This window comes from Myotis daubentonii, chromosome 11 (assembly GCF_963259705.1).
Source record: "Myotis daubentonii chromosome 11, mMyoDau2.1, whole genome shotgun sequence".
NCBI lineage: Eukaryota > Metazoa > Chordata > Mammalia > Chiroptera > Vespertilionidae > Myotis > Myotis daubentonii.
In genome coordinates, this window is record NC_081850.1 from 57,195,934 (window position 1) to 57,210,618 (window position 14,685).

The 14,685-nt window shown below is 39.8% G+C and overlaps 1 protein-coding gene across 1 annotated transcript in view; it reads left to right on the forward strand.

Annotated features, from left to right (window-relative positions):
• The window catches only part of TMEFF1 (transmembrane protein with EGF like and two follistatin like domains 1), a 74,121-nt gene that overhangs the window by 54,685 nt on the left and 4,751 nt on the right, over positions 1-14,685 (forward strand). The window contains exons 7-9 of the mRNA XM_059657479.1: positions 701-766; positions 9,850-9,973; positions 13,991-14,149. Coding sequence (XP_059513462.1) covers positions 701-766; positions 9,850-9,973; positions 13,991-14,149 — 349 coding nt within the window. The remainder of the gene's footprint in view (positions 1-700; positions 767-9,849; positions 9,974-13,990; positions 14,150-14,685) is intronic.

Consider the following 14,685-nt stretch of genomic DNA (forward strand, 5'->3'; position numbering starts at 1 on the left):
GGAGCATGGTTGATGATACTACCTGGAATTTCAAATTCAGAGCGGTTGGCCAAGCTTAAGAATTTTGTGAAATGAAATTCATGCAGATTTAGAATCCTTTGGAGTAGTTGACCCTTAACTTTTATTTTGGTCCCCTGTATAATATTCCCATCCACACCTAACTATATCTTCCCTCTCCTCCCCCATGTGTATAGGAAGCTTCAGCTTGTGCTTCCCAGCGGGTATTTGCGATTCATTTACAGCCTTCCAAGTCTAGAGACAGTGCACTGTCTGGGGTCATTTTTATAGTAAAATTGTCTGAGAACAAGCTGAGATTCTATATTTATCTTAATCTGATATGTTTCCAGGGAAACTGTGGTAGAAGGTAAATCTCGAAACGATTGTCCCTTGGAGAAAGGATTAATCCTTTTTCTTCAGGGTATGCATTATTTTAGTTTGCCCGAGGAAGACTTTTTAAGGCGAAGACATTTGAGGTGCAGTCTAAATGAAATCAGACTGTTCGCCTGCAGAGCATGTATACATCTGGGAGGCCCGAGGCCTGAGACAGAGATGCCACAATAGATCAAGAGAATGGTGGGGAATGTGAGCAGGGGAGTGGACAGAGTTGGGAAGGACCTGGAGCATTTGTAATATTTGGGAGTTACCTGGTGTGACTTAAACATCATATGTATCTTAATTTGAAAACTGTTTTCTCTTATAGACACAGATGACACTAGTTTGTTGGGAAAGAAAGATGATGGACTACCATATCGACCAGATGTGAAAGGTACCGAATCATGATTTTTAAAATTTTGGCCAACTATTGAAATGTGGTCACTAGCTGTCCTTAGTAATTGTATGTCTATTATAATGACCTTTCCAACTTGGCTCTCTGTTAAGCAGTATACATTCTGCAGTGATTGTCTAGTTAACAAAAGCCTAAGCGACCTTTATGGCGGAGCAACCAGAAAGACTGGTCGCTATGATGCGCACTGACCTCCAGGAGGCAGATGCTCAACTCAGGAGCTTCCCCCTGGTGGTCAGTGTGCTCCCATAGGGGGAGCGCCTCTCAGCCAGAAGCCGGGCTCATGGCTTACAAGCACAGTGGCAGTGGCGGGAGCCTCTCCTCTGTGCACAGGTCTTTCAGCCTTGTTCCCTCTGCCTGGAACTCTTCTTTGCCTATTATTCATTTCAGGCTCAGCTTAAAAGTCATTTCCTTTTGGGAAGTATTCCTTCACCCTTAAATCTAGATTAGGTGCCTCTCTCATATACTCCCCTATCCAAGCACATAGTCTACTCTAATTATAGTTGCCTTTTTACTCATCTGTATCTCCCTCTAGGCTATGAGGACAGGAGGCTGTATCTATCATGTTCACGTTTGTATTCCTGACATTTAGTAGAGTGTCTGTTCCATACTTGTCAAAGAATGGATGCAGCTCTAAGCAGCTGTAGGATTTATTTGTACAAAGTCTTACATGCAGTAAAGGTCTGAGCAGAGGCTGGGTTCCGGGTCCCTGGACCTCATGTGCACTGCTCTTTTACTTCTCATTTTCATATCTATTATTTCATTTGATTCTCACAACTACTCTCGGGAAAGGGCCAATAGGAACTTAGAAGCTGAATGAGGTTACATCTAAGAACCAAAGGAAGCAGCTGGAAAAATTGTAAGACAGTTCTCAGCAAGAAAGATCTTTTAAGTTGAGCTCCTGGAGGAGAGTGCTCATGAAAGGGAGCATCTGAATGTCCAGCATGGAGGCTGAATTAGTGCTTTTCTTGGCCTGTTGGAAAACCACCGGTAACCATTGCAATTGCAGTGTCAGAAGCTTTGTTGTAGATGTTGAAGGCATCAAGGATAGGATGGCCAAGCATGAGGTGTGTGGGAGATGGGTATGTGGCATTTTAAAAAGTTGATTATAGAAAATATCAAACATGTGAAAACAGAATAGTATAATGAACCCTCATGCACCCAATACTCATCTTCAACAGGTAATCAGCGTTGTCATTCTCGTTTTGCCTTTATAACCCCATCCACTTGATTGTCATTATTCTTATTTTACTGTTGTTTTTTTGAGGTATAATTTACATGCACTGAGATACACAAATGTTAGCTATCAATTTTGACAGATGGGGATATCCCCATTTGTCAAATGGATATCCCCAGTACACTACACTTTATCACAATCTATAATAATTCTGTCTACCCAGGAAGTTCCTTTGAGGCGTATGACATTTTAATGAGGCCGTTTTTTTATCAAAAGATATTTTCAGTCTAAAATTGAACCATAACACCTTTTTATTACCAAGACATTTTTGCTTCTTTCCTGATCTATACCTCACCCTCACCCTCACCCTCACCCTCACCCTACCTATGACCTGTCTTTCTCAGTAGTCTCCTTGCCTGCTGACCAGCAATACCAGAGAAATATTCCATTACTTGGAGACTGTTGTTGATATATTCTAATACAGCTCTTTTGATATGACCTTTTAAAAATGGTTTTGGCCTGGCCAGTATGGCTCAGTGGTTGAGTGTCAACCTAGGAACCAAGAGGTCATGGTTTGATTCGCAGTCAGGGCACATGTCCATGTTGCCGGCTCAATCCCCAGTAGGGGGCTTGCAAGAGGCAGCTGATTGATGATGTTTCTCTTTCGTTGATGTTTCTATGTCTCTATCCCTCTCCCTTCCTCTCTCTTTCTCTAAAAAACCAATGGTTTTGAAAAATTCTGCCTCATCTGAAGGTAAGACTGAGCCAGTTGCTAAAATCACCGAAGGAAGTCTGAGGGTGTGGGTTGTGGAGCGTGGTGGAGAGTCACAATGAGGATGGTTAGAAGGATGTGTAGGTGGACGGCACAGACCCCTAAGAGAGGAAGGTTGTTGGGAGAGAGCATGGAATGCTGATCTGGAGGTGACAGCAGCGGGCGGTGGGAGAAAAGGTGTTTTAGGAAGGAATGTGATCTTGGTATGTCAGGGAGATGAAAGGAATATTTTCTAAGGGAATGAGAAGGTGGATGCGTTTATTCACATTAGAATAGGTGTTTCACTGGGCAGAGTGGAAAAGCTAGGACAGGAAGAGTCAAGGTTGGTGTGAAAAATAGTGGATTTAGAAATGAAAGAGTGGGAAGTGTTGGAGGGCAGATAGGCGTGTTTACCTAGGTAGAAAATTCTTTGATGGGGTCCAGGAAGACTGCAGTTAGGGAAGGATATATAGAGAGAGATGTTAGTGATGAAGCTTGGGGTACAAGGTAGTATAGGGGGAAAAAGTAAGGGCATATTATATCTTTTAATTGGGGATTTGTAGAAATAATGAGCCCTAGACTTACTGATTCAGTATTGATGTAGTTGTGGCTTCAGCACTTGACTTTCAAAATGCATGTCTTGGTTGTTAATACAACTCCTTGTGCTTTGTTTGGGTTGTTTATTGATGGACCAGGACAGATAGCCGGTGGGACACGCCTTTGCAGATAAGCCATGTGGCGCTGGGTTTCCTTACATCATGGTCACTTAGAACCATGCTCTCCTTTGTATTTGAAAACACTGCTGCTGCTGGTGGATTTGTTTCGGGGTGGGAGGAGCCGCTGGGTGGCCAATAACACTGTGTGTGTTGCAGACACACAAAACATTGTTCAGGGACCAGTGACCGCAGCTGTTATTCCTGGAGCCTGCCTGTCACCACTTGCCTGAGGACATTGTTTAGACAGGACCATTCTCTGCCCAGTTCTTGCTGTGCGAGGCTCTGCTTCTGCCCCTGCTTTATGGCATCTTTAAAGCCTTTTTAATCTTTCCTTTTTGAAGTTATTAATTTACTTGGCCTAGAGAGCAGGTGCTTGGACATGCTGCATTTGTCCATTCCCTACACACCTCCCAGGGTAGCTTGGTGAAATAATAGTGTGATGGTAAAGAGCTTGTGCTCACGGGTCAGACTTGGTTCACATTCGAAGGCTATGTGGCCTGATTTCTCGGCGCCTCAATCATCACATCTATAAAGTGGCACTAATATCTACTGCCTAGGATTTCTCTGAATATTAAATGCCACATCACTGAATTTATTATTGATGTTATTATGGGAATTGTTAATACTTTTGCTTTCTAGTTTCCTTGTTGGTAGCCTGACTGTGGTCAGAGGTCTTCCTATCTATAGCATGTTTAATGATTCATGAGGAACAACCACAGGGCATTCACCATTCAGCAATTATCAATTGAATACCCTACTATGTGCCAAGTGCTTTCACATATTTGTATTATTATTTAACCCTCATTACATCATGTTTTCCTCATTTTGTAGATGAAAAAGCTGAAACTGAGATTTTGTGGCTTGTGTAGAATGACAGAGCAAGGACTTTCTGACCCTAAACCCTGGCATTCTTTCTCTTCTATCACAGCTATTCCAGAAATCTGTTCTGCTCCCCTTGCTTTCTTTCTTAATTTCCTTCCAAATAGGTAACCTGCCAGCTATCATCTTGGCAAAATTTGTTCTCTACCCTTGATCTTTCTTTAAAAATTTTTTTTTCTAATCTTCACCCAAGGATATATTTTTATTGATTTGAGAGAGAGAGAAAGGGAGGGAGGGAGGGGTGGTGAATCAGAGACAGAGAGAGAGAGAGAGAGAGAGAGAGAGAGAGAGAGAGAGAGAGAGAGAAACGTTGACCAGCCACTTCATGCACACACCCCGGCCGGGAATCGAACCCACAACCTGGGCATTGCCCTGACCAGGAATCAAACCCATGATCTTTCGGTGTACAGGATAATACTCCAACCAACTGAGCCACCCGGCCAAGGCTGGGCACCACTCTTATGGTTGTATTAAACTATCTAAAGCAGTGGTTCTCAACCTGTGGGTCACGACCTCTTTGGGGGTCTAACGACCCTTTCACAGGGGTTGCCTAAATACATCCTGTATATCAGATAGTTACATTACAATTCATAACAGTAGCAAAATTACAGTTATGAAGTAGCAATGAAAATAATTTTATGGTTGGGTCACAACATGAGGAACTGTATTAAAGGGTCGCGACATTAGGAAGGTTGAGAACCACTGATCTAAAGGATTGTTGGACTGGGGAAGTTTGACCTTAAGAAAAATAATTGGTGGGCAATGGGTTAGTGGGTGAACAGACATGGGGGAAATCTACACAAAGTTCAAGGAAGAGAGATTTTATTTAACATAAGAAAATTTGGTAATACTGAAATTAACTGTGTTGAGTTTCTAACATCTGGAAGTATGCAGGTAAAAACAGGCTTGCGGGGTTATTAACTAACGGGATTCCTTCTTCAGACAAGAGAGCCTGCAGGGACCATTCCAGATCTGAGTTTTTAGCTCATTTACTTTCCAAAGCACCTTCAAGCCATATTTATTTTTCCGCATCTCTAGTATCTATTCCTGCTGCTGAACTCTAGCTTAGCTTTTTCATTGTCACAAGTTTGGATTATATAGTGACCTCCTAATTGGTCTTTCTAGTTCTCTTGCCCCTCTATCTTCCAGGCTGTAATCCAATTATTTTTTCCCCCCACAGCTTTTTGAGTCTTTACATACTATTAAGTTCACTTGTTTAAAATGTGCAGTTCATTGTGTTCTTGTTATATTTACAGAGTTGTACAAGCATCATCCTAATACAATTTTAGACCATTTTCATTACCTCCCAGGAAAACAACTCACACCCATTAGCAGTTACTCTCCATCCCCCTTAACCACCAGCCCTAGGTAACCACTCTCAGTTAATTTTTTATGTAAAACACGGCTTTCATTGTGTTGTTCTTCGCACGATCAAGAAAACATTTCTCACTTGGAGTTCATGTGTTTCCATAATTTGACTTCACCTTATTTTTCCAACTTTGCCTGATACCCTTCCCCAGTCTGAATGTACAGATCTTTGTAGGTTCATCAACTACTTGTTCTTGAGAACTGTGTCCTACCTTCCTTTTGATTTCCACCATTCCTCTATAAGTCCACTCCCGGACTGACTCCTAGGTCAAGGTCTCCAGCTCTCCTAGACTTCCCTCATCCCTGCCTTGGCCTCCTGTAATTCTCAATTTGCAAGAGTCACTAATAATACATCACTTTCATATCTAAGTACCAATGCTCTTTTCAGTTACTGAGCCGCACTTCTCTTCCTTCTTCCCTTGTATTTTCAGCTTTTCGTTTGTTAATCCTCACCCGAGGATATTTTTCCACTGATTTTAGAGAGTGGAAGGGAGAGCGAGAAACATTGATGTGAGAGAGAGACATCAATTGGTTGCCTCCTGCACACAAACCGACCAGGGCCAGGGATTGAGCTGCAACTGATGTTTGTGCCCTTGACTGGAATTAAACCCAGGACCCTTCAGTCCACAGGCCAATGCTCTATCCACTGACCAAACCAGTTAGGGCTTGTTCAGGTTTTCGTGTGTATATGTTGATTTCCTAAATTGATTATAAACTTTTTTTCAGGACGGGGACCATATATACTTTCAATAAATATCTTGTGTAGCTTAGCTGAGCATATGGCTGTGCACAGAAATAGTATGTACATATAATGGAATGAATAGCATTGGTATTGAGCAGAAGGCCGAATCTGGATTCTGTGACAGCCACAGACTTCAAAGTTTTATTAGACATGTTCATGTTTTATACAGCTTCGCTTTCTCTAGAGCTTGACACCACATTCTTTTATTAATTCATTCAGTAAATGCTGTTGGGGCCATACTTTGTCTATTAATTTCTCAAAACCCTGTTCTTAAATTAGTTAACTTTTTCTCATTGCTGTCATGTAGCTGAATCCTGCTAGCTTTCAGCTCCGCATTATTCTGGAAATTTTCTGCTGTTTATAGGACTTTCTTATGGTAGATGAGCACATTACCGCAGTCTCTAGACTATCCAGTCCTATGGTTATACACCTTGTAGGACTTTATTACTATAGGTTGGTGCATAACCTCAGTCTCTATGGTCCCTTTACTTCCTTCCTTGTGTGTGACACCAGGAAAGTACCATGTTCTGAGAGGTGCGGGGTGATGAATGCTGTGGGAGACACTGCTTTTTCCCTTACGCCACTTAGGGCTTGATTTCAAACGTAGAATAGCACTTTCAGTTTAAAACCAGAGCAAGAAAAGTACTACCTCCCAAGTGTGAAGAGTTATACAGAAATGAGTAACACAAACGTCTAGGTCCTCAAAGGCTCTGAGAGTCTCATGGTAGCGATTGATTTAAAAACCCCAAATAGCTGTACAACAGCATCCTGAGTATTGGAGTAGACGAGTGGGTGCTCAGGATTCCAGCAGCCTACAGGAGGGCTTGATTTCTTTCTGCACAGCGGGATGACAGTTTGGGAGCCGGAGGAGAGCTGGTGAGCCCTTTGAGGACCGGAGATGTCATGATTATTTTTCTATCTCCCATGCGTAGCGGAGTGCCTGACATGTGGGACATGATCAGTAAATGAAAAATGAATAAGTCATCCATTCTGTGCCGTCCAGCCTGGTAGCGACTGGCCACATGGGGCCACTGAGATCTTGAAAGGTGGCTGGTGGGAATTGAGGTGTGTTGTGAGTGCAAAGGGCTTAGCAAAGGGATTTTGAAGATTAATTTAAGAAAAAAAGAGTGGAAAATACCAGTTTTACAATAAATGTTGATTATAGGTTGAAATGATGTTTATTTGATATATCGGGTTAAGTAAAATAGATGATTAAAATGAATTTACCTATTTTTACTTTCTAAAAATATGGCTACTAAGGAAATAAAAAATGACATATGTCTTGTATTTCACTCCCGTTGGACAATGCTGATCTCATTTAACTCTGTTAGAGAAAGGGAGACCAAGGTCACAAAACAGCAGAGATGTCCTTAAAATTGAGAATTTACATGCTGTGCTTCTTGAATTCTTAGTGTAGTTCTTTTTCTTCGCATAATTTAGTACAATGTAAACACATGAATTTTGAGGTTAAAAGGCATCGGTTTGGTCTTGTTAGGGATGACATGACCTTTCTGCTTTAGTTATCCTATCATTGAGCTTGATCATCATTAAAATTTTCTCCTTTTATATGTAAATTTTGATCTTCATAAAAATCTACATTTTTAGTTCTCAGTTTTTTCTGCAGTTGGCACCTCTATTCCCACTTCTCTCTCTTGCTCTTTCCCTTCTCATAAACACACACCCACACACACCCACACACGCACACACACACAGCCTCCTATTTTACTCCTTCTTTTTGTTTCCATTAACATTCTTCAAATTATATTAGCATCTTTATTTGTATTTGGGGGAGATAAGCCTTTGCTGTTACATGGGGTGCTAGCTGGTTGTTTTAGTGCATTGTACATGCAGTAATTATCTCACGTAGTCCTTGAAACCACATGATGTATAGGCCCTATTATGATTCTGATTTTGCAGTTATGCAATGTCAGGCTTACAGAGAGCAGTATGCTCAAGGTCACACAGCTAATAATACACAGAATCTGTAAGCTGGAACTGTCGAAAGAAACGGCAGGAAATGGGAAATTGACAGGCCTGTACACATTGGGGAACTCTGGGTTCATAGAATTGAGGATTAATGTGCCAGAAAAAAAGTACAAAAATCCATTCCAAAACTTGTGCCTTTGTGAATGAGCATGTGTATGTAAGTATGGGGGGGCGGGGCGGATAGAGAGGGATGGATGGATTATGCTAATCAAAATAAGCCAGTTGGAGAAAGATAAATATCACGTGATCTTCCTCATATGTGGGATATAATGATCAACATAAACTGATGAACAAAAATAGATCCAGAGACAAATGACAGGGGAGGTGGTGGTGGTGGGGGGTGGGTTAGAGAGCAACCAAAGGACTTATGTGCATGCATATTAGCATAACCAATGGACACAGACACTGGGGCGGTGGGGGCTTGCCCTCGGGGGTGGGAATGGCAGGGGGTGGCGTGCGTCAATGGGGGAAAAAGGAGACATATGTAAAACTTTAGACAAAAAAACAAAACCAAAAAACTCCCCATGATGTAGCAGTTCACTGAAAATTAAAGGTGTCGTTTTCTGGTTAAAAAAAAAGAGAGAGAGAGAGAGAGAGAGAGAGAGAGAGAGAGAGATGGATAGAGAGTATGGATGAATGAATATGATTGATTTTGAAGACTTTATGTCTTCATCTGTCCTGCCTCTTTCTGTTTTTCCTTCCTGACCCTTTCCCCATTTCTGACAGTGGAATTACTCAGCACACTTCCATTTTCTTCACTTCAGCTCGGTTCAGTTCAAATCAGTATACCTAAGTCTGAACAGCTGTTTACAATAGTTTTCTGTGGATAGGGGCATCTCAGGTGATTAAATATTTTTTGTCCTCTATATTATTTGACATTTTTTACATTAACATATACTAAAAATGCTGTGTAAAAAGAATAGCAAAAGTATTTCCATTTGGAAAAAAATCAGTATGCTTGTTAGTGTTCATTCCAAAAATAAACCTTTTACCTTAAAATTTCAGCATCCCATAACTTTCTGCCATTCCAGTGTTCCTTGGCCTCAATTTCATAGCCCCCAGGTGAATGATTAGAATAAGCTGATTCTCCAAAAGCCAATGGCATATACAGCATCTCTCTGTCACAGAGATGAGCTTTCTCATAGAAGTCACATTTATGTCTTTAACAAAGATGTTTAGTTGTGTGTTATTTTGGCAGATTGTTTTTAAATAACAGGGGCTCATAGTGGTCACATCCTGCAAATACTTTCAAATGCTTTGAGTTTGAGCCTGCTGTGTTTCTGGCATTATGTGACCTTGATTCTTATCCAGCCTGCTACTTGATAAATTTCCTTTCCAAAGTACCCAGCAAGGGGTGAATTTACTTATTGTCTCAGAACCCTTGAAAAGTACATATTTCTCAATTTGCTTTTCATTATTTATTGACCTGGTTTATGCTCTTTTAAGATGCTAGTGATCAAAGAGAAGATGTTTATATTGGAAACCACATGCCTTGCCCTGAAAACCTCAATGGTTACTGCATCCATGGAAAGTGTGAATTCATCTATGCTACTCAGAAGGCTTCTTGTAGGTAAGTCGGTACCTCCAGGTCAGAGATGAGACATTTTTTCCCATTGGTGGTCCCTGCTCTATACAAGGCAATGAAATGTGGATGAGCTGTTATCAAAAAATACTGCTTACTTGCAGTAGAGATATTTTAAAAAGCGTCATTTCAAAAAAACTTGAATAGATAATATGCAAAACAGCGTTGTATTAGGATTTTGAGATTTCACATTTTTAATATGATGTTATACGTATATTTTCATATAAAAATAAGTATACTTCAACACTATTTGGTTGTTAGGCAATCTGTCATAAGGTGGTTGAGGGACTGAGGAATGTGGGAAGAACAGAGAACATGTAATTCAGAATATATGCTAAAATAGATTTCTAAAAATAAGGAGACGAGGATGTAGAACCAGGTGTGATGGGAGAGATGGAAACGGAAAGGGTGTAAACCTGTCTGATTCCAGAGAGCTTATGTGACTTGTTCACAGTTAGCAGCAAGTTACAAATAGAGTTGGGACAAAATTAGAGCTCTGATTTTCTGATATTCAACCTGTGTTAGTGCTTTTCGCTGTTCCGTGTCTGTCTACCAATAGCCCTTCTTACTGCTGCTGCCTGGAGCTCACCCTCTCCCTCAGGTTGGTCCCGTTAGCCAGGTGCTGTTTCCATAGACGAGGGGAGATGGGTTATTCTGCTCACTCCTGCCTCCTGAAGTTTCACCAGAATCCTTTTTTTCTTTTCTTTGTAAAAACATCAAAACATGGAGAAATAGCATACTTTTCTTTTGTTCTGCCAGTCTCCAGGCCAGTGACTCTCGCTCTCTAAGAAGTAAAAGAGGCCACTTGAAATCAGGTCTCTTGGTTTCTGTACTCCTCTAGCTCCTTTCTCCCGACTCTTTCATTTTCCTCCTCTCCTCCTGCTTTCCAAAACAAAACAGAATAAACAAACAAAACCTTACTGTAATGCATATCACCTTCTAAAATAACCATTTACTTATTATGTGCATTGACCCTCCCTTCCCCAGCTAGAGGGTAACCAGGCCAGGGATCTTTATTTCTTTTGCTCATTGATGTTTCCCATATGCCCACTACAGTACCTGCTACATGTCAGGTGCTCAGTGAACATGTTAATTGAATGAATCAGCACTTGAGGCCATGGAAGTGAATGGGATTACTGTGGAGGGTATGTGGGGTGAGAGAATAGAGGGTAGCGTAGCCTGGATCTGCCTTTAATGAATAGCAGATGAAGAAGTAATCACCTAGAAGTTAATACTCAAGGTATTTTGAGAGCATAACTCAAAGTGAGTTGCAGAAAATAATATCCAGGGAGGATTGCCTGAACAATAAATGGCCTATACATTCTTTTTTATATTCTGATTTTAATCTTTGGATTAAGCTTAACTGTCAGAGTGCTGCATATCTAGGACAGTGTTATAGCTCCCTGTGGAACTTTTTATTTTACTGAGCTTTGACTTCTGGCCATTAGCTTACCATGAAAGATTATTTAAAATCTCCTAAGGGACTTGCTCATATTATTGAATTTATTGCAGCTGCATTGCTGAGGATGGTGTCCTCTGTACCAGAGGGTTGCCCCTCTTTTAATGAGGACCACTGAGATAAAGTTCCCTTGAATTTAATAACAATAGCAACTGTGGTTCTTTGGAACAGCTGCTTTGATTTTATTTTGTGGAGATGGTATTCTGTGTCAGTGATCTTACCACTTTCTTTCGTTTCATTTTTTGGGAACAATTCAATGGTTTTTTTTCAAGTATATTTGCAGAGTGTTGCAGTCGGCATAATGAATTTTAGAACATTTCATCACCCCAAGAAGAAACTCCATACCCTTTAGCAATTACTCCCAAACTTACCCTCCTCCTCAGTCTTAGGCAACCACTAATCTATTTGTCTCTCTAGATTTACCTAGTCTGGACATTTCATTTAAGTGGACTCATATGATATGTGGTTTTCTGTGACTGGATTCTTTCACTTAGCCTCATGTTTTCAAGGTTCATCCATGCTGTAGCATGTGTCAGTACTTTGTTCCTTTTTATGGCTGAATGAATTCTATTGAATGGATAATACCACATTTTTAATCCACTTACTAGTTGATGAATATTTGGGTTGTTTCCCCTTTTTGGCTATTATGAATAATGCTGCCCTGAATGATTGTTTGCAGGTTTTTGTATGGATTTATACCTAATTTCACTTAGGTAAATGCCAAGTGAAATTGCTGGGCCAAATGGTAACTCTGTTTATAACTTTTTGAGGAAATTTTAGACCGTTTTCAAAAGTGGCTGAATTATTTTACATTTTCTTTAGTATACTCGCCAACATTTGTTAGTATCTGAATTTTTTATTCTGGCCAAGTGGTATCTTATTGTGGTCTTGATTTACATTTCTCTGAAGGCTAATGGTGTTACTATCTTTTTATGTGTTTATTTGCCACTTGTATATCTTATTTGGAGAAATGTCTGTTTAGATCTTTTGCCCATTTTGCAATTTTTTGTTAAGGAGTTTTTATAGTTTTTTATATATTCTAGATGTAAGTCTCTTATCAGATATATAATTTGCAAAAATTTTCTCCCATTCTGCGGGCTATCTTTTCACTTTCTTGATAGTGCCCTTATGCACAGAAGATTTTAATTTTCATGTAATTCAATTTAACATTTTTGTTGTTGTTGATGCTTGTGCTGTTGGTGTCATATCTAAGAGATCATTGCCTAATCTAAAGGTATGAAGATCTACTTCTTTTTTTCCCCCCTGAGTGTTATAGTTTTAGCTCTTAGTTTTAGATTTATGATCCATTTTGAGTTAATTTTTGTGTATGTTGTGAAGAAGAGGTCCAACTTCATTTATTTGTCTGTGGTCGTCCAGTTGTCCCAGCATCATTTGTTGAACAGACTGTTCTTTCCCCATTGAATTGTCTTAGCACCATTGTCAGGCATCAGTTGACCATAGATGTATGGGTGCATTTCTGGGCCCTCAATTCTATCCCATAGTCTATATATCAACCTTACTGCATTTGTTGTTTTGTTTTGTTTTGTTTTGTTTTGTTTTGTCTGCTAGGAAGCTTAGAGCCCAATGTGACACCTTCTGGCAGAAACCTCAGGGTTGGGATTGGTGGACTCACATCACCCCTGGCTTCCCCTGCTTTATCCCTGTCCCCAGGTTTCTTGCTGTTATTATAAATGCTTTATTAAAAAAGCTTTTTATTTTTTGTAATGAAGTGTGGGACATGAATAAATACACTGTCTATACACTCCAGATGTTTTATTAATCATTTCTAACTGAAGGCTGCCTAATTCATGCATTTTACTTCTGTCAGCTAACATTGTAAATTTTCTGTTAACTATCTTAAATGTTTCCTCCTGTCATATTATTATCATCACGATATTGTTGCCTTTTTATTTATTTTTTAATTGGAATTAGATAATTTCTAAGATTAGCAACTACTCCACTGCCTGTCTTCATTTTTATTATTAATAACTTATCTCCTGCCTGCATCTTAAGTGATGATATTATTTACATTGAAAAGTGTCTCGACTATAATTTGGTGCTATGTTCAAAGAACTGTAAATGTTTATACCTATTTATTCAATAATCCCATTTCTAAGTAGCCTAAAGAATAACACTAATATACAAAAGTATACATTCAACCAAGATGTTCACCACACCTAATTTATAATTGTGAAAAATGGAAAATAACTGATATGTCTTAGAACAAGAAATAGATAAGTTAGCTAGCTCTGTTATAGTCACTGAGTGAAATATTATTTATCTATTTTTGAATGAAGGTAATAAAGACTAGCAACTTTAAAAATTAATGTGATATAATGATGGGGGGGAAAGGTACCACATAAAATAGATATATTAAAAAGTGTAAGGAAACCCACAAATGGCAATTTTTTATTTTTAAGTAGTGGGAGGGTGCCTGATTTTCTATGCCTATTAAAATATATCATTTTTGTACCTTTTAATTTTAGAACCTGAAATTATTGAAATTTGTAACTCTCATAGAAATTCCTTCCCTCCTGCCTTTTCAGATGTGAATCTGGTTACACTGGACAGCACTGTGAAAAGACGGACTTTAGTATTCTCTACGTAGTGCCAAGCAGGCAAAAGCTCACTCATGTTCTCATCGCAGCAATTATTGGAGCTGTGCAGATTGCCATTATAGTAGCTATTGTCATGTGCATAACAAGGTAGGTGATGACCTAAGAGACAACAACTTAGAATTAGAGGTGGATAGCTGTTAAACTAAAGGAGAACCTTGAAGCTCAATCTAAATGATAGGGGCTTTTAAGTAGTCTATTAGGAAAAAATCCTAGGGTCCCATGTGGATCTGACCTCTCCCTGTCTTGCTTCTTTAGAAGATGGCCAGAAACTCATTCTCAGGGTTTTGGGTCTATCTGAGCTGCAGGTAGAGGGAGCATGAGGCTATTGAATGGCATAAAGGAATTTAGGGATCTGAGAACGAACGGTGTGTCGGTTCTAAGCACTGCACTTGGGGACAGTAACGGCAGGAGCAGACTCTTTGGAATGGTCCGCACACACACACAGAGCCATGCTGAAAGTATTCAAGCCCTGCTGACCTGCAAGGTGTTTTATGTCCTAAGAATATACTTTATTGGTAGTAAATATAACAAGAAAGGAAGAAACCAGAGGTTAAAGAAAACGGCTTTTCTCCTTATATCATTATCTTAACACTACTTCATTTTCTGGAATACAGTCATGACTA